The 25,215-nt window shown below is 34.0% G+C and overlaps 1 protein-coding gene across 1 annotated transcript; it reads left to right on the forward strand.

Moving 5' to 3' along the window:
• The first annotated feature begins 920 nt into the window (after positions 1-920).
• Positions 921-24,329, forward strand: LOC149780220 (parafibromin-like). The gene is made up of 14 exons (XM_089936983.1): positions 921-1,124; positions 4,412-4,517; positions 5,547-5,679; positions 6,069-6,127; positions 7,983-8,068; positions 9,728-9,950; positions 10,607-10,708; positions 11,690-11,756; positions 12,693-12,869; positions 13,706-13,793; positions 15,868-16,005; positions 17,099-17,190; positions 17,923-18,064; positions 20,397-24,329. The coding sequence occupies exons 1-14, from the start codon at positions 994-996 to the stop codon at positions 20,431-20,433; spliced, it is 1,581 nt and encodes a 526-aa protein (XP_089793109.1). The 5' UTR covers positions 921-993; the 3' UTR covers positions 20,434-24,329.
• The last annotated feature ends 886 nt before the right edge of the window (positions 24,330-25,215 follow it).

Below are 25,215 nucleotides of genomic sequence, written 5' to 3' on the forward strand. Positions count from 1 at the left end.
CCCAATAGCAAAATTACCTAGAATTTTTCAACAGTATAGCATTACTTTGATAGAAAGGGTTCATCGTATAAAGACTCCACTTGTGAACAAATTTTCCCATGGGGTAGTAATAACGAATGAAATGCATATTAACGTTGAATTTTTAATTTGAACATTAACTACTGGGAAAATAAGAGATCTGAGGCTATTTCTCTGTTTACTACCTTCATGATAAAAATGAAATTAGTGTCCTTACAAACATTAGTGTCCTTACAAACATTGAATCTTTTTATTTTCATCTATACTTTATTGGGAGTGAAAGACCACTTTACCATTGAGATGATTTACTGATTAAAGGATGTCTCATCAACAACTTTTCTGTCACCGATATGACAGTTTAGATGCCGAAATTCTAACGTTGCAATTGTTTTTATTTCCGCATGTGACTATTCTTTTTCCCACCTGTTTCTATTTACATTTTGTCTAGAGCATAAGCGGGATTGCAGGACACATGTTAATAATTCATCTCTTATAGAAAAACTATGCAAACACTGATATTAAAAATTCAATAACTTTACATTTCTGAATGTTCATCATTAAACATATATGTATCAGTATGGACACCTCCTTGATGGCAGCTTCCTTGTAGTGAACTTAAGGCTGTCAATGGACTCAATCTCCAGTAAAACCATGTCTCTTTTTTTTTTTCAGTAACAACAAAGATTTTGTTTCACTGAACTGTTACTTTCATTGTCAACCATTCCTAGCCAGCCGAATTCGTATATAATGTCACCCATTCTAGGCTGGTTACCATTCTTTCATATAATCAGTACCATGAGGTGTCGTAGGTCGACTTCCTGAGGAATCAGCCAATGAAAAATCTTTGCAATCTACTGTCATGCGTTTCGTATTACAACTCACTTCACATGGAGAAGTGCAAAATAGCAGCATACTAAGCATGGAACCAGACTATTTGTAGTGTGAGCTATAGGCAGTAAACTTCCGGTAGAAATCATGGCGGACGTACTTAGCATTCTGCGACAATATAACATCAACAAGAAAGATATCATCGAGAAAGATGACCAGGTCATATTTGGTGAATTCGCTTGGCCAAAGACTGCTAGAACGAACTACTTAGTTTGGGGGTGAGTACATGAATTTTTCCGTTGTGGCGCGTTGTGACCTGTTGGCTGCTGTTGGTCATATCAGGGTGACAAATTCCGACCCAGACATAATGCGTCGATAATGAACAAACATATTTTGTAGTCTAAGTTGTGTGATCAGCTGAGATGCAGAAAAGAATTATATAACTCCGGTTTGAATATTCATGCTGAAATTCTTCTTTTGCATGAATTTTCCACCTGACGCAAAATGAGGTTGAAAAGTAACGTCCCACATAATTTAATCTCCATACTATAGAACGCATAGTGGTGCAAAATATGTTTATATATTCATTTTTAAGAGTGAGAAAATACGGAAAGCTACAACATATCATATTTGTTTTTCATTTGAGACATGCAGCTAACATCTGACCAGCATTTTATTCATTTTCATGACCTGTAACAGAACTTTTCAGGTTTCATGTCCATTATTTCATACATAGTTTGGGTTTATGTTTGTTGACACGATTTGCAGACGAAGAATTATTAGCGTGTGACATAAGTCAACATTACTGTGTAGGCCACTCTCAGACACTTAGCGTTGTTTACCACAAAATATTGGTATACTGCAGTATTTATGAACATAATATAATATTACCATGTTAACCATAATTACATTAGGGATGCACAATTAAATTTTCTGGTGAAGGAAACGGGGATTTTGGTATTTAAAAAATCAGAAGCTTTTGGATATATGGAAAAATATCTTGTTTTGATATATGTCAAAATAACACCATATTATATTCATATAGTACTTAAAAGAAAAATTATTTTGAGATAATAATTTTAAAAAATCTTAGCTAAAGAGATAATTGCAGCATCCACCCAAGAAATTAAATGGTCAGTACCCTATATTAGATGAATTTGCGCTATGTGTTATATAAGACATGATCTAAAAAGTGCAACTAAGGTTAAGTTGATTAAGATTACACTATAGATGATGCACTGTAAAAGTCATTGTGCTAACATTAGAAGATTTGTTGATAAAAATAGGAAGTATTAACAATGAAGCATTTAATTTACTACCTATACTATCGATATAATAGGCAGGAAACTTTGAGCAGAATGTCAACACCCAGTCAAGATAATTGATTTGGCCCAATTATCTGAAACATCCCATTAGGCTGCCATGCTAAAATATATGACTATATAACTATTTTGTAAAATCATTAATAAGTTTGTGAAGCATTTTGTTATGAAAATGAAAACATGCTTTTAACATCATTAAAGTTGTAATAAGTTTACTCAGGAGTTTCCTTCGATTGCTTACTGATGGAAACTACCAAAGTACTGGTATAGTTAAAAAGCACAGTGGTACATGCCACCAGAAAAGATATAGTGGTAAACTAGTATAAAGATAGCACACGTCTGCTGACAGGAATATAGTAGTTTCAATAAAGGACTAAATTCACATTGGTAACATCATTTCACATTATGTTTTCATAAATAAATGTGAAAAAATGAATTCATAGAGTAAATAACATGATCATTAAATTCTTTATCTCAACAGAAAGTATAATTAGTATAAAACTAATTTAAACTATCTTAAGTAAAGTTTCACAATGACATGACCAACAATGTGCAGACTATTTGAGATAGACCTTAGCCTTAAAAATGACATTGGTACTGGGTACTCTAGTACCAACTCACTGAAAATAACCTGTGTAATAAATAGAGCCATTGCATACCTGTTTTACTTTTTACGAGTTCTCTGACAGTGCTTTTTAAAGCAGCACTCATTTTGTTTTCAAGTTGACAATCCTTTTGACAGAGCAGCAAGGTATTGTATAATTAGCGCTCTTTTCTGTGCGAAGATGAGGTCTGATTCTTCCAGTAAATAATTGACTGTAATCCAATAGCTTGTTTTCCCATGTGACAACTATTTGATTATGCTGCGAGTATGGTGCTGTGACAAGTACCAGAAGGTGGTTATTTGATCTTGCAGCAAAACTAATATGTTCAGTTTTAACCTTTAATAGATTTCACAAACTATGATGAAAGGGTTTCTTAAAATTCTTGAGTTGTCTCTAAATCAGCATACACAAAAAGTGAACCAAGAAAAGGAGTCAGATGATATTTATAATGACTAGACCATGGCATTTTACTAGACAGAGGACTTTATCAGACAGTGAGGATGAATTATTGGACATTGTGGCAGATGACATTAGTGATATTTGTGTGATAATGTGAATTTAAAATAATGTATACTTGACTTCAGGTTTATACAATTAACTGTTGATCAGTTACCTGGGTAACCGATCATAAGGATCGATGGATAACCAGTAGAAGTTTTCTAAAATTTTGACAGCTTTACTTAGCCTATACACCTGTCATTTTGATATGACTTTGACACAATTGAATCATTGATTTGATTCTTCATACACAATGTAGAGGTTACTCAGAAATATAAAACATATATGGATAAAATCTAATGGTTTTGGAACTTAAGGCTTAACTATGGTTATGACCTTTTATTAATTTGTTCATAATGAAATTTTCAGATTCTCAAAGAATTACTTTGATTATAGACCATGGGGAACTTTATGTCTATGTTCTATCACAATCGAATTATTTTATTGCAAAATAGAATGTAAAAGGAGATCACTGTGCTGGAGCCTAAACAGTTGAAGAACTTAGAAAGCCAGAAAGAGTTATGTCCGCCAACAGTCCTATGTGTATCACTGTTTTTCAGTGGATTATATTTATAAATGATATAATCCATTTTGTCTTAACTGAAGTTGAATGTAACTGTTAATGCATATGTAACTGTAGTACTTTATTGGCATTTGGAATGAAATGACACAACTGATGTGCTTCCTGATTACAATTGATACAATATTTATATGTAATTGTTAGTGCATGCAATCTACATGCTATTTTCACAGTCAATTTTGAATATGTACATGGTAATTATCTTTTGCACACCTGTGGTTTAATTACCCATAAAAAAATTACTCTCTTCCAGGTAATAAAATGTGTTCATATGCTTTTGTTGCAAGTGAATGTAAATATTGGTTACTTTCGTAGATGTACATGCTGGTTTGTAGATTCCTGTCGGAGTGTGCCATAATAACTACACACACGTCATTGTTTACATTTAGCATAAGCTGGAAAAGAATACACTAATATTTACTAATATCTAGGTCTTTATATAATGTATGTATTTATTGTTTTCAGTCTTGTTATCTAATTCAGAATGAATCTCTTTAAGTTTGCATAGGAGTTATATCACATATTTAGTAATTTCATTAAACTTTAAATTTCCTCTGCAGTACTGGTAAAGATGGAATTGCCAAGGAATACTACACATTAGACTGCATCCTGTTCCTGTTAAAAAATGTCCACCTTGCCCATCCCCTATATGTCAGAGAGGCTGCTGTGAGTATTATATATTAATTCTGCTGAATACATCCATCCCTTATACAGTGGTCATTTTTATACAGCTATCATCTGTATACAAAATGGTCAGAATATTTGTCTTGTCTTTCTATGAATTAAAGAAATGATGGCTCTGATTTTACCAGTCAGCTAATACTGTACGTCATGTATCAGATTTTACCAGTTAGCTAATACTGTACATATATCATATTTTACCAGTCAGCTAATACTGTACATCATATATCAGTTTTTACCAGTCAGCTAATACTGTATGTCATATTTCAGATTTTACCAGTCAGCTAATACTGTATGTCATATCAAATTTTAGCAGTCATCTAATACTGTACATCATATATCAGATTTTACCAGTCAGCTACTACTGTATGTCATATATCAGAATGAAATGTAAGTACATGTAATAGGTGCTGACAAACAATCTCATTCATCTGAGTTTACATGCATTTGAACAGATCAAACGGACAACCTCATTCATTTGAATTTAAATTCACTTGAGCTGATCAAACAACCTCATTCGAGTTTACATACACTTTAATAGATCAAACAACCTCGTTCATTTGATTTACATACACTTTGTTGAATATTGATTGCAAACAAATAGGAATTCTGGTGGTGAACAGTGATCAGTAAATTCAGTATTTGAACTTCAGCACAAGTTGACCCCAGAGCTCACCTTAGATTCTTTTAAGTATGCTGGTTACACACGCACGTGCACACACATACTCAAAGTTCAAAAGGTGAACTTGTGTTTGAAGTAACATCAGTTTTTGCAAAATGGTTAAACTCTTTTATCACTTTGATTTTCATAAGAAAATTTTATTACAGGTTTTTCAGACAGGTGACAAATACTTTTAGTAATCTGAAGGAAAGTAAAATCATCATGCACTTGTCCAAATGGAGAGGTAATTTTAAAAGGAATAGCCAGTGCTTGGACAGTTTTATATATTATTCTTTGTACATCTTTTTTAATAGCATTTTATACGTTGTTTTTTTTTTCTTTTTGCACTCTAGGCTGCCAATGTACCTTTCTTACGTCGTCCAGACAGGAAGGACTTGCTGCAGTACCTCAATGGAGAAACAGCAACATCTGCTAACATTGATAAAAGTGCACCACTGGAAATATCACTTCAGAGACCAACACAAGGTGAACTTTCTTTTTTGCAGTCTTAACATTTTGTCTTTGTGAATAGAATCTTTGGTTTCATTCATTTTCTCTAGTGGACAGTAGAAAAATTTTAAAAAATGTTACAATGCATAATGGATTAAGCCATATGATATTTTCCATTGTAACTAGATTTCATTCTCATTTGTGTTTTTTTTTTCCATTGTGTTATTAATTTGTTCCCAAAAAGTCTAAATTAGTGATTTTAATTTATTTTATATGATAGGATCAAAACTGTTGTTGTAATGTGAGTCATTTTAGTTGGTGATGTGTATTGATATGAGAGAGGAAAATGAGATAATATGGGGAATATTGAAAAGACGGGCAATTTTAATATACATATATCATTAAAAAAAAATGTCTTCTTACAGTCAAACGGTCAGCTGATGATTTTGGAGGAGAGTCTGAGAAGAAGAAACCCAAACTGGAGGTATGGTGTAAACTTTAATTATTGCATTAGTTTTTCAATGTTTGTAAATGACTGTTTTTACAAATTAACACAATATAAACTTGATAGCCCAGATTACCAACCCTGTAGGAATTACCACATAATGGTAGAACCTTTGATTGAACCCAGAACCAACTGTGTCAAGTAATATATTGCTGCTGATCTGTACACTCTTGTACTGTTTCCATTAATTGATTTGGTCGAGCGCTATAGGACAAAAGCAAAGGAAACTGTTCCCACATAATTTGATTAGGCTTTCTAAATGCTTGCATTTGAGATAATGACGTGTTATTTTGGGATAAAATGACCAAATAACTTGAGTTCTCCACCACTGACTGTTACTGAACTTTATAAATAGCTTCCATTGGGATATTTATATTCAAAAGATATTGATTTCAGGCTTGAAAGGTCACATGCTATGTCTACAGTGATTGAAAGAAGGAAAACTGTTTGCATACAAGAACTTGACTTGTGTGGCCTGTGTACTATATATTTTGATCATACTTTGTAAATGGCTTGCATTTGGTGTGAGAAAGACATCAGTGTAAACAGGGTCAAAGTGCAAAGAGAAATGGTCTGCATATGACATTTTGAGTTCTTCTTCACCTGCTGTGATTGGCCTGATTTTTAGACAGTATTAGAGGTGAAGGTCACACAGAAAGAAAAATCATTTCCGGTATTAAAAAAAAGCTACTTTTGTTCTGTACTACAAGCCTTGATTAAACTTTGTAGATGGCTTGCATTTGAGAGAAGAAAGAAACCTATTGATTTTGGGGTTAACTTTGTAGATGGCTTGTCTTTGAGAGAAGAAAGAAACCTGTTGATTTTGGGGTTAACTTTGTAGACGGCTTGCGTTTGAGAGAAGAAAGAAACCTATTGATTTTGGGGTTAATTGGACGAAGGTCTAAGTCAGATGGACATCAGGAATGAAAACTCTTTTCCATAAAATAACTAAAGTCATATGCTGGCTTAGAGGTTTTTTAAAATTGATCTGTTGATTTTGGGGGTCAGTTGGTCAAATAATTACGGTCATGGGCTGAAAAAAAAAGGAATGGTTTCTTCTCAGATATTTTAGTTATCAAGCACTGTCACCAATGTTGGTAATTCCTACAGGGTTGGTGATCTTACACTTTTGGTAAGAAAAAAAGTTTTTGTGTAAATACTTATATTCTAGATTATATACATTGACCAGAGTTTGTAGATAGATTGCACTTGAGACAAAGAAGAGTGCTCTTGATATTTTGGTCAAATACTTCTCTCTGTCTCTCTCTCTGCTGTAAAATAGCTCTTATTCTCAAGTTATTGACCACACTAATTTGCACTTAGGGTAAGAAAGAAACCTGCAGGTTGTTTGGTATAAAGGTCACAGCTTATGGTCATCTTAAGACTAATGGGATGGAAATGGTTTCTGGACCAACATGTTTAATCAGAACCACATACTTTGAGACCTGTTTGTCAGTAATGTGATACTGATAGTCGTTGTTGGGTTTAACGCCATTTTTCAGCACACGATAGGCTATGCATGGTGGCCAGTATTAATGGTGGAGGAAGAACCTGGGAAAACCCCAGGAAGAACCACCGACCCATGAGAAGCTACTGGCAAGCTTTCTCACATACCCACATTAGCCGAATCCTAGACTCGAACCCACGCAGACAGCAGTGAGATGTCAGTGATCCGTAACGGAGAGCGCTTTCGGCCACTTGGGGCTCTGTGATACTGATAGAAGATTGTTGAACATTTAATGTACTGTTTATGATGCTCTTGTGTTTATTTTATTTTATTTTTTTTTTTTTTTTGAACGAACATTCTGCCATCATTCATCTCTTTTTCTTGTAGGAAGAACGAGTTCAGCAAGCCAAAAAGAACTGGATGAACAAAATTGATGCTCCTCGAGAAAGTTCAATCTTGCCTACACAGCTGAAGTAAGTTGAACCTTTTTAGCTCTACTGGTCATTCAACTGATTGACGAAAATAAATTCTGCAATGCTTACCAGTTGCAGAGCGGCAATTGTCACCAGAATATTCTGTTCAAAATAATACTAATATTGGACAAACGGGATATCAACCTATGTTTTCATGACCTCGCAGTATGGCAGCCTATTCTGTGCATGGCTTTGAAAAGATGTAATGTTTATGCATCAGGCTTTAGAAATACATTACTTTAGACTCTTTCTGTCAGCATTTCAGCCAATGATCTAGGTCATGTTTATAGGTGGTTTTACAGAATCCAGCATAACAATGTCACTCAATGGCTAGAGCTTTTAAGCAAACTAAACCAATCTTGTAAAAAAAATTAGTAAAATTTCATTATTTTATTTAAAAAAAATAAGCTGTTATGTTGAAGAGAAACAACAATGAATATGATATAATGTGTTTACGTTATCTCGTTTATGGTTTAAAAAATCACTAAAGAATTTAGAAACAGACTATTTGCCCTGGATTTTCTCGAGAATCCGTCTGAGATGCAAGTTGACAAATTTGATAGCAGATGATAAAGTAGTTGTGGGACAACTTCTTGCAAAATTAAAAACACGGATTAAGATACAACATTGTTCTAAGGTAAACAATTCTATCATATAAATAAAGTATGTATTTGTATGATTCTGAAAGATAAATATTGAATAGGTTTTTCTGGGTTACAAGTTCAAGAAGGTCATAGATTGTGTCTTCATGTTGACATGTTAGAAATCACATTTTTATACTCATTTAGAATAGAAATGCGGGATATTTTTGTACACTTTATGAATATCACTCTCCTTACTTAAAGAATGATCATTCTTTCTTGCTACAAATTGGATTTTCAACCAAAACAACACGTGATCCAGTGTTTACAGAAATGACTTAATATTGTCCAGAATTACCAGACACACAGAATAGGTTGACATGGTTGTACATGTCACTGTTATAAAGAATGTGGAAATTAAACTCAATGGCAACCAACAATTTTTCTAATCTGCAAAGTTCAACATTTTTGGGGAGGGGACTACAAGTTTCGCTGGTGGGACTCCTATATTTACTAAAAATCCTAGCGAGACCTCTGAACCTCTTCTCTAAAACTGCTGAAGAAAATTTAACCAAATTTTGCAGAAAGGACCACAGCCTGATAGGATTTCAGTTGTATAAAAAATGATGTCAGTTTGCTATAAAATATGCTGTTATTTCTAAAGTAGAACATTTATTATATGTTGTGTTTCAGATGGTATAAATCATGCTGATCTGCAATTAAACAGACTGCTTTTTACTGAAAGCATAGAAATTTTTTTCAAAGGTTTATCTTAGAAAACAACTTGAATACAACCAAATCTTACAGCAGTCTTGTCTAAAGGCCCTTTACTGTTGAGCAAAAGAAGATTTGCCATCAAATATGAACGAATACGCAAAAAATAGAGAATGTCAAAACATTCAGTTAAGATAATTTGCTGAAAATTATATAGACAGCATCCTGTTGAATTAAGCTTTCTTGACCAAGTACTCCTGCATTTTGGTCCTTTGGTTAATGTCAGTCATGTGATCAATATAAAGCCCACTTTGGCTTCTTGTTAGGATTATCATACCTTTTCTTTTCTTTTTTTCTTCTTCAGAAATTCCGCTCTGCATGAAGCTATACCTTTGGAAAAGATTAATGCTATCAAAGCCAAGAGATTGGCTCTGAAGAGAACTAAAATTAAGGGTGATGATGACATTCAACCTGGTGCGCTGGAACAAAGGAGTTTTGTTGATGCAGAGGTGGATGTTACTCGTGATATTGTGAGCAGGGAGAGATTATGGAGAACAAGAACAACCATTCTACAGAGTCAGGGCAAGGTATTGTATCATTATCATTTTATAGAGTTTGGGCAGGGTATTGTATCATTTACATTCTACAGAGTTTGGGCAGGGTATTGTATCATTATCGTTCGACAGAGTCAGGGCAAGATATTGTATGAATAGCATCCTCTACAGACTTAGGGCAAGGTTTTGTATCATTAGCGTTCTACAAAGTCATGGCAAGGTATTGTATCATTAGCATTAGACAGAGTCATGGCAAGGTATTGAATCATTAGCATTACTGATAGGTCAGTTATATAAAAGGCTTGTTTTTTGTTGCATTTTAATTTTCATTTAATATGAGGAAATTTGGTAATATTTTGTTTTATATCAGGTTTGTTCAGGAGTACCTAGAAAACAAATCAAGAAGCCACCCATTCTCTGAAATTATTGGAAGATTGCCACTTCATTTTTTCTTCTTCATATATTCACTGTTTCTTCATCCACTGTATTGCCTGATCATAGTTCATTAGGAGTACAACCACTACCTTTTACATCCAACTCTCTCAGTCTTGTTTTTAGCAAGACTGTTGCTAAGAGTTGGCAAAAATCATATCTCTCAATGCATCCAGATAAAAAAGTTTTATTGTATTGCTAATAAACAGAGAATGATAATGCCACCAATTTTAAGTTATAATTGTCTTGTATTTCAGACCTTTGCCAAAAACATATTTAGCTTATTGCAGTCAATAAAGGTACGAGAGGATGGAAGCTCAAGGGCACCTGTCCATCCAGTCCCACATACACCATCAGTGGTAAGGAGTGTTTTTTAGAATATTTATAACTACCTACACTATTCTTATTGACTCTGTGTGAGTGTGCCTATATATATATATATATATATATATATATATATATATATATATATATATATATATATATATATATATATATATATATATATAAGTTGAGCCCAATTGCAATTAACATAGACCCTCCTCTTCTGTTACATAATGCACTGGCAGATTGTGGTTGTTTATTATACTAAATACTTGTTTATTATACTAAATATTCGTAACAAACTACATAGACCCAGATCTATATTATGTGATGTCAGATCTGGGTTTGTGCAGTTTGTTTGCATTTAGATCTGACAAGTATAGACGGCAATTGCATCATTTTATGGGGGGGGGATATTATTTTATTCACATTTGTGTCGTCATACTTGTTACCTTTCTCTACTATGCTTTATACAGCAAAATGTACCTATTTCTCGCATGTATTATACAGCAAAATGTACCTAATATTTCTAACATGTTTTATATAGCAAAATGTAGTACCTATTTCTAGCATGTTTTATACAGCAAAATCATGTGCTGAGAAATGGTGTTAAACCCAGAATAATGAGAACATCAACTACCAACCTTGAATTTAAAGATCAACAGTGATTTTTAGTGGAAAGAATAGAATAGAAGCCCTTTCCCATTCCATGGAATTAAGTACTGACCCAAATATTTTTCACAAATCCACACAGATTAATATCCATAAAAATAAATTAATTCAGTTTAATTGGTTTCAAAGTTTTGTCATAAATTTAGCCAAGAAGATAAATTTTAATGAAAATTTTTTACTGTATAAAGGCTTAGGAATACAGTGTTAATTTTATATGGCCAACAAACAAATTATAAATGTAATATTCCCTATATTGTGAATTTTCAAAATTGCTGAAAATTTTAGTAAACTAAAATATTATTATTCTCAACATTGTTTCTTATGATATCTTTCTGTTTCTGTAGCCTCAAAGGCCAGTGCAGCAAGTTGGGTACAACCGATACGATCAGGAAAGGTTCCGAAGCAAAGAGGGTATGTGACATCTTGTAACGCACAAGTATCTTTTTTAAAGAGGGTATGTGATGTCTTGTAATGCTTGTTTCTGACATGAGCATTGTTAAAAAATTCCATTGCATGTATGTGTGTGTTTGGGGAGATGTGTGTGTAGAGATGGTTGTAAGAAGCTGCTAGTCATAGCATATAACATCTGTGTGAGTGTGTATATTTGGGGAGGTGTGGGTAAGAAACAGCTAATCATAGCATATAACATCTGTGTGTGAATGTTTGTATTTGGGGAGGTGGGGTAAGAAACAGCTAATCATATCATGGGGTGGTGGGTAAGAAATAGCTAATCATAGCATATAACATCTGTGAGTGTGTATATTTGGGGAGGTGTATGGTAAGAAACTGCTAATCATAGCATATAACATCTATGTATATGTGTGAGTGTGTATATTTGGGGAGGTGGGGGTAAGAAACAGCTAGTCAAATGTATAGTAATAATTTTATATTGATTAAATTTTCCCTGAATATAATTTGAGCATTTAATTTTGTCAGATATAAATAACTGACAAAAGTTGTCTTTTTTATTTCTGTTGGTTTTAACACATTACCATGCCAAGGAAATGGAAGCTAGATGCTGTTCCTAATAACACACCATGGCAGCCAACCTGGGTTGGCCAGGGCAGGTATTGAACCCACAACCTCAGACACTCTTCAACTGTGACTCCATACAAAGGAAATAAAGCTATAGTACTTTGCTTCATGCTGTTTTTTTTTTTTTTCCTAGATATTGTCACACATTTGATAAACCAGTTTAGGTACAATGGTTTAAGTTTTCGTTTATTGGGGTACTGCATTATGTATGGACTTGTGTTGTAATAATGATGGAGACACACAGACACAAATTTGCGTGTATTTATCAATATAGTAAATATATGCTTTGATGTGGTCTGTTTTGTATTTCAGAAACTGAGGGTTTCCAGATTGATACAACACGTACCTTTGACGGTATGACACTGAAGTCAGTGACAGCAGGAGTTTCTGCCAAGAAACAACCAGCTCCACAACAACAACCCCCACCATCACAACCACAACAACCCAGACCTATATCCCAGGCCAGACCCCCACCTAACCAGAAGAAAGGTAAGTATTTTTTTAAATTCTTTTATTTTATAACAGAGGAACAGTGTTATTTTTTTGTTGGTCCCACTTGCATAAGCATTGTAGAATACAAGTATCACATTTCATTGTCTTGTGTTAGAAATTGGAGATGATACAGGATGGGTGATTTAAGATTTCAACACCATGTTTTTGTAATGTTTGCGTAACTTGCATGTGAATGAGGGGGCATTATCTTTGTGAAAATTGGAGAGTTTCATTGAATAAAATAAACTATTTCTTTTGAAAGAGCTGTCCTTTGCTTACCTTTTTTTATAACAATTTCACTACTATCACTGAAATGGTTCATCCATCTGCTGATTTCAGATTTTGCAAGTGCTTTACGTCCATAAATGGCATCAAAGTCAGCTTTTATTTATGTCATGAATTTTTCTTATTTTGCATAAAAATGTATAAGCACTCTGTTTGAAAACTGACTTGTCGGCCACTTTGTCATTGTATCTGCATGTATGATGAAAGAAGAAATGATATCACTAAGCCTGTTCCATCATCAGCTTAAAATTGTCACATCATAAATTGGGATGTTTTCAATTATAGATGGAAATTTTTTTTATGTTGGGTTGCTTTGTTTAGAAGATGTTGCATTTGTTCTACAACATTTCAGTTAATCTCCTTATATATGCAACTGTTGATTGGGCACAGTAGCATTTTATGGGTTGTGGGCTCTAAGGAAGTGTCTTGTGACCTCCAGCCCACTCACCCTTCCATTATTTCTGTATTAGTTCTTGGAGATTCTAATGAGCACTACCTCAGGTAATTTTGTTTATTTGATATAATTTTATTGTTTTCTCACATTTCAGGTTCCAAGACCCCAATCATTGTAATCCCAGCAGCCACAACCTCAGTCATCACCATGTTCAATTCTAAAGATATTCTGCAAGATCTCAAGTGAGTTTACACTTAATCTTTAAAATGGCAATCATCTCAAGCAATGAATGGCCTTCAAAATAGTTTTGAGGATCAAACAAGTTTACAAATAGAAACTTTATTGAATAATTGCTGCTTTATCTAAAATAAATGCTTTTTGCATAAATAGGGAAATCTCTAAAATAAATGTTTTAATATAAATAGGGAATCACTACCATTATAGTCATGAGCAGTTATTTTTTATTTGATGGCTGAAATTTTCATTTTTATTCTTCTCATTAGGACATCATTTCCATTGTTTTCCAAATTAACATGATTAACACTAACTTAATTGACATAACTATTGCATACATTTTAATTTTTTTTTCATTATTGCATCTTTTTTTTTTCAGTTTGATTCTAAATGTCAAAATTTTTTTAAAATAAAGTTTAATTTCAATCTAAACAGGCAGAAATTTCATCCATGTTTAAAGACAGTCAAACTTCAACATATATAGTGCTTTCCTGTTCTAAAAAATAGAGCCTGACTGTGCATAATATGGTCACATGACAAATCAGAATTGTAGCCTAATTAACAAATGGGGTTCCCGAGTGGTCTAAAGTGCTCTCCATTACGGATCACTGCCATCTCACCTCTGCGTAGATTCGAATCTCAGATTTGGCCAATGTGGGTATGTGAGAAAGCTTGCCAGTAGCTTCTCAAGGGTCGGTGGTTCTTTCCAGGGTTTTCCCGGGTTCTTCCTCCACCAAGAATACTGGCCACCATGTATAGCCTATCATGTGCTGAAAAATGGTGTTAAACCCTACAACAACAACAACATAATTAACAAATGGTGTGAGGTGAGAGATAATGTTCATAATTTCACATTAATTTTTATGATAATAAAAGACAGCTGCAATCACATATTGGATGAATTAGTTTTATTTCATAGCAATGTATTCTTGAAGTAAAGCATTTGTATACCCAGTTTTAGAGAAGTGGATAAAGCAAGTAATATGTTGTGTAAGGGGATTGGAGGGTGATCCCCAAGTATTACTGATGGAATGTTTATAACATCTCTCTATCACGCTTACTCACTCGCATGTAAAATAATAAAAATGAGCCGTTTGTTTATCTACATGGCAAGCAAGTCCTAATCCCATGTTTCTGAATCATGGGAGGAAAAGATGAAAAATAAAAAATGCGTATAGAAACTTCATTTCTTTAAATCAGATTATGTCATGAGGAAAATTTGGACAATGACCCATATTCATTAATCACTTACTTAGGTTCAGTTTTGTGTTTTGACTATTGTTTCAAGATTCAGTAAACTAGATAATTGTTTACATCTCTATTAATTCCATACCCATGTAAAAAAGACTTTGTCTGTGATGTACATTGCATATTTTGTTGGTGTTTAGTTTTTGCATTGAGTTCATGACCACATGTTATGTAAATACTATCCTATCAAGAAACCTGGTGAGGGGATGTAGTTTGATGATTACTGACAGTGATGTGTTTGCCTTTAACGCATGGTGACATGCTATAATCACGCCATACTGTCTGGATAATTATTGTATGATAATCTCTGGTTTTGTCAACTGAAAAAATTACCTCTAATTTAATATAACCGAATATATTTTTTGCCCTCCTTGTAAGGCCATCAAGTGCAAATTGTTGGTGAAAAAGGGTTCTTTGCAATACATTAAGTATTAAGAAAAAAAGTACCTCTAATTTGATTTAATAGAAAATAATTTTTTTTCTTCCTCCTTGTAAGGCCACCCAGAGCAAATTGTTGGTGAAAAAGGGTTCTTTGTAATACATTAAGCATTAATAGCTCAGGTTTTTGTAAAACTTTGTCTAGTGTGATTCAAGTATAGTAAATTTTAGGAATGTCTTTTTGTATATATTAGAAACTATATTTTAATTTTTGGTGGTAATAAGCTCTCTGTTTGCACCTTTATTGCAGTTTTAATTGATTTTACTATTGACTTTGGAGCATCATTTCACCTACCATCAGTTATAGTAAGTAAATGTAAGTAAATGTAGCTATTGAATGTTGATACCTACATCGGTTCTGTCCAGATATTCCCATGATAAAACTTTATTCTTCAGATTTGTAACTACTGAAGAGAAGAAAGCAAAAGGCGCTAAAAGGGACAATGAAGTTTTGATACAGCGTCGGAAACCAAACGGGACAACTGTTCCATACAGAATTATTGATAATCCTCTAAAACTTCAAGCAGAAGACTGGTAAGATTCTGTAATCTTTTCTTTTTGTCAGATATATCATTGAGTCACATGACCAGTTTCTTGTATAAATGAATGTACACAGATCATAATTTGACTGCTCTGGTTGCCTAGTGGTTAGAGTGTCCACCTTGGATGCAGAAGATCATGGGTTTGAACCCCGGTCGAGTCATACCAAAGACTTATAAAAATGGTACTAAGAGCTGCCTCGCTTGGCGCTCAGCATTAATTTTTAGTGTTAGTTACTGCATTAAAATATCTGGTTACCAGAGCAGTTAATGAAATATAAGTTGTTAAAAACTTAGTGCTGTATATTTTTTAACTTAAATTGTAGACCTCAAAATTTATTTCATGGTTTTCTCCAGTATACATCATTGCATGAATTATCCCATCCATGTCCAGAAAATACCCCATGCGCCAAGACTTACAGTCTGTGGGGCCAAGCTTCACCATGTGGGTGGGGGTACTTATGCTCACTTGGCATTCCAGAAAAGGAAGTAAAATCTCCCATAAACCCCAATTCACCATTGGAGAAATAAGAAGGACTAGATGGAACAATTTGGGGGGTAATTCATGCAGTGATGTATACTGGAGAAATCACTGTAACAACTCTTGGAACTAAACAGATTTAATATATAACAAGCTAAATGTTAATAATTTATCAGCGTCTTTCAAGAACTTCAAAATCAGAATGCAGCATTTAATCAGCTGGCTCAGGGTTTGTTTTAGGTAAATTAGATAACATGGGGGGGGCAGGCCCAATGGGCAACTCGCTTGTAATATGAGTGGAGCCTGATCTAGGTGTACAGGGGGTGTTGGGCCATCGAATTTTCTTAGCTTTGGCTTGCACTTTTTTCATAAGCTTTGTGTCCAGATTTTTTTAATATATACTTGTCTCCATCATGGGGTATAATTATGATGCAAGAGAGGCAGGGGTATATTTGAATGAGAAGATTGCTTACCATTCTTGTCAGTTGTTTTTAGACATCACCTTATTGTGAGTCATTATACAATAGAACCATTCATTTATCACATAATCGCATTGCATGGTTCTCTTGTGTCTTTGATGCCTATTGTCATCTTTGTACTGTTTCAGGGATCGAGTTGTGGCAGTATTTGTACAGGGCCCTGCTTGGCAGTTTAAGGGCTGGCCTTGGGGTGGGAACCCTACCGAGATTTTCGCTAGAAGTAAGTGTCTTTCAGTTCAGTACTGATGTTGTTTTTCATGACTATCATCTTTTTTAATATGTTAATACCCATCAAGTGGTTTTTGTTGTTGTTATTAATGGACAGTGAGTATGAAATACTTGCAGCTGTAAATTTATGTTTGCTTGAAAATTTAATTTCTTGCTTGTTTTGAATATAAGCATTTACAGTGAAACCTAAATAATATTCACCAGCAGCATAAGTTTATTAATTTTTATATTTCATCAACAAAAGTGTTTAGTATACAATCAGCATCATTTTGGCAGATGGGTGTATGTGCTTTTGTACCAAAACTTGGTGTGTTCCCATCTGCCCAACAAAGCCTTCTATCGATTTTAGGGGCAAGAACCTTTTGGATTGAGGTTGCTGCTACTAAAAACAGATTTGGCCTTTGCATTTCATTCCAGACCAGAATTTTATTCGACCGATTTCAGTGAAATCAGTTTTGGGAGTTGCTGGTTTGAAGTACAAGATCAGTGTTAGCATAAATAAACTTTCTTATTTAGCGGGATTTCATGTGCCATTTTCAGAAATCTTGTCAAAGTACTGGCGTAAAAGCTTGTTTCCATGTTAAAATGTACAAATTAAGTTATAACTCCCATGCTTTCATTTTACATTATATGTTATGTACCAGATGCAAAACAAAACTTTTTTCTATTGATTTTCGAAAAGATTTATTGAAGATAACATTCTAATGTTTTTATTCATTTTTAGTCAAGGGTTTTCACCTGAAATGGGCAGAATTACCACTTGATAACAATGTGAAGAAATGGTCAGTGAATGTGATAGAGCTTGACAGGAACAAACGTCACTTGGACCGAGCTCGTCTTCAGGTAGTTTGGGAAGTTCTAGACAAGTAAGTAACTAAACCTTATCTGTTCTAACAAACACTATATTGAAGATGTAACTTTAAGAAATTTAATTAAAATGGAGGTTTTACATTTTGGCGATTTACAGATACAGTGAAATCTTTTAGCTGTGACAGCCAGTATCACTTTCTGTCTCTTCCTAAAATATTCTTTATAACCACAGATAAATCTGTTTTTACTGCTGTTTTGGGTTGAATGTCGTCAGTTGCAGTGGATAGATTGTGGTCTGTCTGAATGAAGGTCCATTTTACCAGATGATCTGAAAGCATTCTTTGATAGAGTATACTTGAATGATGAATCGTTGACATCAGATATATTTTTAAAAGCATTTTGGCTGTTTGCCAAGAGCAAAGATGGCCAAAGCACATACCCATTACAAAATGGAGGCCTGTTTTGCAGCTTTTCTTGTGGAGAGTTTCACAAGACAACAAAAAGTATTGCTGCATTAAACTGTATGGATACCATATACACTCAATTATAAATCAAGTTCAACTGCAAAAACTGTAGACCATGATATGTTATTGCAAAATGCACAAGCAGATCAGAATTTGTAACATTTGTTCAACTGATTACTGTTAACTGCATAGACCCAGATCTGCCAGTGTATTATGCAATGGTAGTTGAACTTTACTTATAGAGAAGTATATATGTTAAGTAAATTTTGATGCAGTTAATTTTTGTAATTTTAGTTTGAGAGGCCACTTACTGGCTTAAATTCTGTGCCTGTTTTGAATAAGACTACAGTATATGCAATGCCTTAAAAGTCTACTGTAATGGTACATATACCTATTAAAAAACCTTAATAGTACAGAGACCTACTATACAGTATATGTTTGCCTCAAAAGTCTACCTTAATAGTACAGAAGCCTACTGTATAGTATATGCATGCCTCAGAAGTCTACCTTAATGGTACATATACCTAATGTACAGTAAATGCAGGCCTCAAAAAGTCTACCTTAATAGTACATAAACCTTCTGTACAGCATATGCTTACCTCAAAAGTCTACCTTAATAGTAGTAAATAATTCTCTTTGCTGTATAGGATATGCAGGGCTTATAAGTCTGCCTCAGTAATACACCTACTATACAGGATATATACAGGGCTCATAAGTCTGCCTGAGTAATACACCTACTGTACAGGATATATACAGGGCTCATAAGTCTGCCTCAGTAATACACCTACTGTACAGGATATGTGGGGCTGTTCAGTCTGCTTCAATAAAACATACATCAAGTGTACAAGATATGCATAGCTCAGAGGTCTGCCGTAGTAGGTCAGCATCTTCGCTAGCCAAGGTTCCAATAAGCCTATCTATATCTTGGTGGATTGAACAGCTATATTGGTGCTTTGTCCTAGTGACATCTTTTGGATCTCGTGTGTTGCCTTCCTTATTATGCAATTCCAATTAACCAATAGCATGTTGCATTGTACATTGGCCGAAAATGGTGGTGGCAATTGACCTAAGAAAAGGATACTTTCTAAGTTTAACATCAAAATTATGACTATATACCAGAGAGAAGCCATTACAGGTCTTTTGGGGTGAAAGGTATTTGTGCAAACATGGACTGGCACTGGAAAAGTGCTTATTTATCAATCCATTCAATCCGAGTGGTCTAAAGCACTCTCCGTTACGGATCACTGCCATCTCACCTCTGTCAGCGTGGGTTCGAATCTCGGAGTCGGCCAATATGGGTATGTGAGAAAGCTTGCCAGTAGCTTCTTGTGGGTCGGTGGTTCTTTCCGGGGTTTTCCCGGGTTCTTCCTCCACCATTAATACTGGCCGCCATGTATAGCCTATCGTGTGCTGAAAAATGGCGTTAAACCCTACAACAACAATCCATTAAGATTTGAATAACTTAATTCTTATTGGATGCAGTGGCTTGCTGTCGCATCCAATGAACTTCACAGACCCAAAAAGTACAGAAGTATCTGCTCGATATGCCAAGGTGTAGATAGGGTTAACAGAACCTTGGCTAGTGAAGATGATAGGTCAGATGCTGTTTATAAACAATAAATTTATAATATATTGTATATACTCAATTTTAAGTAGAGTCCAACTGTAAGCTGCACCGACTCAGATCTACAATTGCATAACACTGGCAGATCTTGGTGTATGCAGTTTGTTAGGAGTGATCAGTAGAACAAGAAGCATGGGCCCTGATCTACCAGCACATTATGCAACTGCAATTCAGGGTCTATATTGTTTGCAGATAGACTCAAAGTGAGTATATACAATAAGTAAATGCACATTTTATATTTTCTTCTGTTATGCATCATATAGTTCTTCAGATGTAGCATATCTTCCTTCTTTTTTTCAGATACATGGCAAAAAACAAGCCCCACTTAAGGACATAAACTTTCCGCAGAAAATCTGGATTGTGACACTCAAGCATTATCTTAATGTTACTGAATTTGTGAGGTCTACAGTTATCTCAGTGTTCATTTTGGAGAGTTCCAGTGGATGGCTACTGATGTTATGATATTGTTCTGTGTTTTTCATTGTGAGAGTTCCACGTCATATAGATGAAAACAAATTTAACAGGAATGATACATGCCAGTATGATTGGGATTTTAGGCCAAGTTGTTCTTGTAAGGAGTTGATTTTTGTGTGATACACGTTACAAACCAGGCAGATGCCATGGGTTTCTCTACAACATCGTCATCATTGTCAAGCCTTTGTTAGAAGAAGTTCTACATGGCAATCCTTTTGGTCTTCTGGTGCATGTCTGTCCAGATGTCCATACACGCCCTGTGTTAACCTGAGTGTTCAAGATTTTAAGTTATTTCTTGCTAAATTAATGCCCTCATTATTGAACCATGGGGTCAGGAGCAACATGCAGACCAAGGCCAGCTTGTTATGAAATTTAATTTCTACCCAAGTTCTTGCCTGAGGTTTGTTCAAGTTGAGTCCTGTCAAAAATTGTCTTGCCTCAGCTGCAACGTTTCTGGATCAGTTATTAGTGTGCTAATTCATATAAACTTAGTATCAACATTGAAGCAGAGTAGGCCTCAAATTTTCATAAAGTAAAGGCATTAGCAAGGAAATTAAGGAAACACTATGTCCAGATTAGGCTTCATTCCCTTGCCATATTAAAAAAAAGCGGCTGAGTAGGCATAATGTTTTACAGTTTATCCCTTGGATTCAATTCTAAATTTTATGTGTGATGATTGATTTAGAACAGCTGAATGGATTAAATAAAAGTTGTATAATATACAGTCAGCTTTTATTATAGTGACATTCATTATAATAGAATATTCACTTAATGAATAAAGTATGGATTGGTACTTGTGTTGACATAATCAGACATAACAATCTAGCAGTATTTGTTTAACATTTATGGTTTAAAATAAATGCATGTCACATGGTCTGACGAATTGAAGTAAATTTGCCAAGAAAATTACTAAGAATGGTTCTTAATGAACAAATTCTGTATTTAAAAAAAATCTTGGCAAACATAACATCTTTACTTTGTTTTCTTCATCTTTCTGTATTATTACATGTTGTATCCAACCTAGCAAGAAATATAACCATGCTGAAAAAATGCCTAAATCATTTCAATAGTAGAAATTATGTAGTCATTAAATTGCTAGCAAGTAAGTTTGTTCATTGTATTGAAGAGTTGACTGTACATTATTTGCAATATCCTTTTTTTTTTTGTTACAAGGGGTTTTTTTTAATTCTTTCAAGTCATTTATTTGTATGGGTACCAATTTTAATGGTTCTCAAAAAAAATAGCATTTTTCCAGTGGCAGTCTCAATGTTTATAAGATTCTCTGTTAAAGTTTTGTGTTGAAGATTTTACAGTTTAAAACTACATTGGGCTTACATCATAGCAAAGCACATGGCCAAATTCAGGTGATAAATTGGGCTTACATCCTATCAAAGCACAGTCAAGTCAATATGTCAAATTGAGATGATGCATTGGGCTTGCATCCGATCAAAGCACATAGGCAATATGCCAAACTCAGATGAACCATTGTAAAGGCTTGCAGTCACTATTTAATTTGGGTAATTAATTTCAAAAATTAGCTTAAACCATGCCCACAATTATATTAGAAAATCTTCAGAAATGTATGAACAAAATTGTGACATTTTGCAGACTTCCTGAATTTAAAAAAAATTTGAGCAGAATCAACTAGTTGTCTTAGTTGTTTCAGTTAAGTCATTAAATATTTCATATAAAATAGTCCTTGTTGTGGGATGAATGTCTACACATTGTAATGTTCTGTACCTACTCCAGGCCTGAGCTATGAACTGTACAGTTGGCTTTAGGTAGTGTTCTGTACCTACTCCAGGCCTGAGCTATGAACTGTACAGTTGCCTTTAGGTAATGTTAGGTAACTTCTCTAGGCCTGAGCTATGAACTGTACAGTTGGCTTTAGGTAATGAGATAACTAAATGTAAAGTTATTCTCAAATAAGCAAAATCTCCACTTGAATTACTTTATTCAAAATGCTTTGAAAGACAGCCATGTTGTGTTGTATGTCAGATAGTATGGATTGTCTAAACCTTACTCAAAATGTTTTATTTATAAAAAAGATAGTTAATAGTCTAATGCCACATTGAATGGTAATTTTGAAGAGACCTTCAGAATACTGCATAGCGGTTCTGAGATGTTATCAGGCATGAGACACATATTTAGGTCTCAGTATACATGTTGACTGTAAATGTTATAAGATTTTATTACAAAATCATGAAAATAATTACTTATGGAATTAGTGTCTTGTATTTACCATTGTCATATGGTAGTCATAAAAGTAAACAATTTCTTAGAATTAATATAGATTCTACAGGATTAAACTGTTTTAAACAAAAATGTCTTATGAACTCAGAAGGTTACATAAAATGTGTAGTAATAATTTGAACTAAATTGAGAAATGGATAATTATAATAATAATAATAATAATAAAAGTTTTGTTTTTGCGATGCGTGACCATGACATTCGCAAACAACAGCCCAGACCTAGATCTGCCATTGCATAATGTGCCAGCAGATCTGGATCTGTACATTTTTTCAGAGTAATCATTTCAATAAAGAACATAGACTGATGAGTTAGTGCATTATGTAAAGACTGATCAGGGTCCATGTTTTTTGTAGTTGGACCCAACACATAAGTGATTATATATGGGATAAATTACCTATTATTGACCATTTAAGGAGTATACTAAATAATTTTTTCTCACAGTCCATTGTTTCCCTTAAGTAAGATTGGCAATGGCCACCAAAATCCTTGTGGCTGTTGATAGTTTTTACTTATTTGTCAAGCCAATATTAGTGGAAAAGTGATTTGTAATTGCTGCTGTTGGTTATTCTCAGCTTTGGCATTGTCACTGACTGATTGGCATTGTCATCAGCTGTTTTGTTAAGATATTTTATTGCAGAATTTCTTGATGTGTGATGACATGCATGTCCTGACGTTCTTATACATACAGTTTTGTCAGTGTTTCCAATGACTGCTAATTGAATTGTTTCATATCATGTAATGAAAGAGACTGTTTCAATTAAGGATTTGACCTAGATCATGATTTACATTATATTTGTGTCTGAATGTCTGTTTGTGAGTGTATTATGCATAAGAGAGAGAGGTGATGCATTTTGGTCATTGAGTTAATGAATTTATGTAAATAAAATTTGTATGTACCTGAATGGAAAATCTTGTTTTAGTTACTTACAAATTGCTTGAGTGCTGATATATTACATTGGTTCAGTAAATGATGAAAAAAACACCTCGGTTTTTTTATTTTATGACATCTTCATTAAGTTTTCTTAAACTTTAAAGAGTATGTTAAGAATGCCTTCCATATTTCCAGCATACTCCCCACAGTGTCTGACACTTTTTAATTGGTCAAACACAAAAAGGTACAGCAGTAAAATCCATTATATACTCCAAGAAATATGAAGAATTTTTGTGACACAGTCCCTCTATGACAGTGTGCATTTTCTTTTCTTTTTTGTGACAAAATTTTCTAAAGTATGTTAGATTGTGGATGACAAGGCAAGTTCATTTCAAACCACTTGATGGAATTTAATGTTGGGTACAACCTAACATCTTTCTTTGTAAAAAAATCGGCTTGACTGTTTATTAAAGAACGGCTATTTCATTACCTTTTATGTTATGACTGTCTGGCTTGCAATATCATCTAGCATATGGAGTCATGGTCCATATGAAATATCAGTATCAATTTAAAATGTATTTTGAATAAGTTGCTGTTGTACATGATATTTAATAATAATAAAATGTCTTAATTCAGATTTTGTCATTCCTTAGTGCACAACTCATAATGTTGACAAGGTTTCATATGTCATAGTTTTCAAAACGGCTTTCCTTGAAAGCTCTGCTTACTTGCTCTTTCTTGTTTTGTTTTTTTTCCCATAAACAATGTATGGGATATATCCTCTGTATAAATTCAGTTGATTTTAGATGACCCAGTATCTTTAAAAAAAACAAATCTTTTAAAGTAATCAATAATACATGTAATACAAAATCATATTTATGTGGCCCAGTTATAAAAGTTTGTGACTGTTATAATTTTACGAGACATTTGTACTAGTTTCCAGGAAAGATAAATCTGACGAACTGAACCCTTTTTATACCTGTGCTCTTCTTGGCATTCCAGGAAGTGATGTTGACTTGTTAACTCAGTAAAAACTATTATTCCTCCACCCCTGCTCCAATCTCCTACACTCCAAAGTGACCAGTCCCTAAAATAACTGATCCTGTTTGTGTTTTAAAATAACAAGCATTCCCAGAAATTAGTGCATCTCAAATTCAGGCCACATATTTTTAGTACCATCTGTGGTCACAGCTGGATTTCACTGTATTTCTGCTGGGTATCTATAACCAAGAAACAAGTCATATGACCAAGAGAAAGATCACATGACCAGTCCTAATTTTTCAGAATATCTCAACTGATATATTTATAAACTTGTATTTTAAAAACAATAGTCAAAATGGTATTTTAAAAACCAATTAATTTTGTATTCATTAATTTCATTTTGTCCAAGTTGTACAATACAGTAAATCCTTGCTATTGTGAATTCCTTGATATAATTAACACCCACATTGAACTCGAAAGAGCATACTTTTTTAAAACCAATGCCTCATCACGAGGACCCCAAATCATTTGTCAGAGCTA

The sequence above is a fragment of the Sinohyriopsis cumingii genome, chromosome 16 (assembly GCF_028554795.1).
Source record: "Sinohyriopsis cumingii isolate HCF-2022 chromosome 16, ASM2855479v2, whole genome shotgun sequence".
Lineage (NCBI taxonomy): Eukaryota > Metazoa > Mollusca > Bivalvia > Unionida > Unionidae > Sinohyriopsis > Sinohyriopsis cumingii.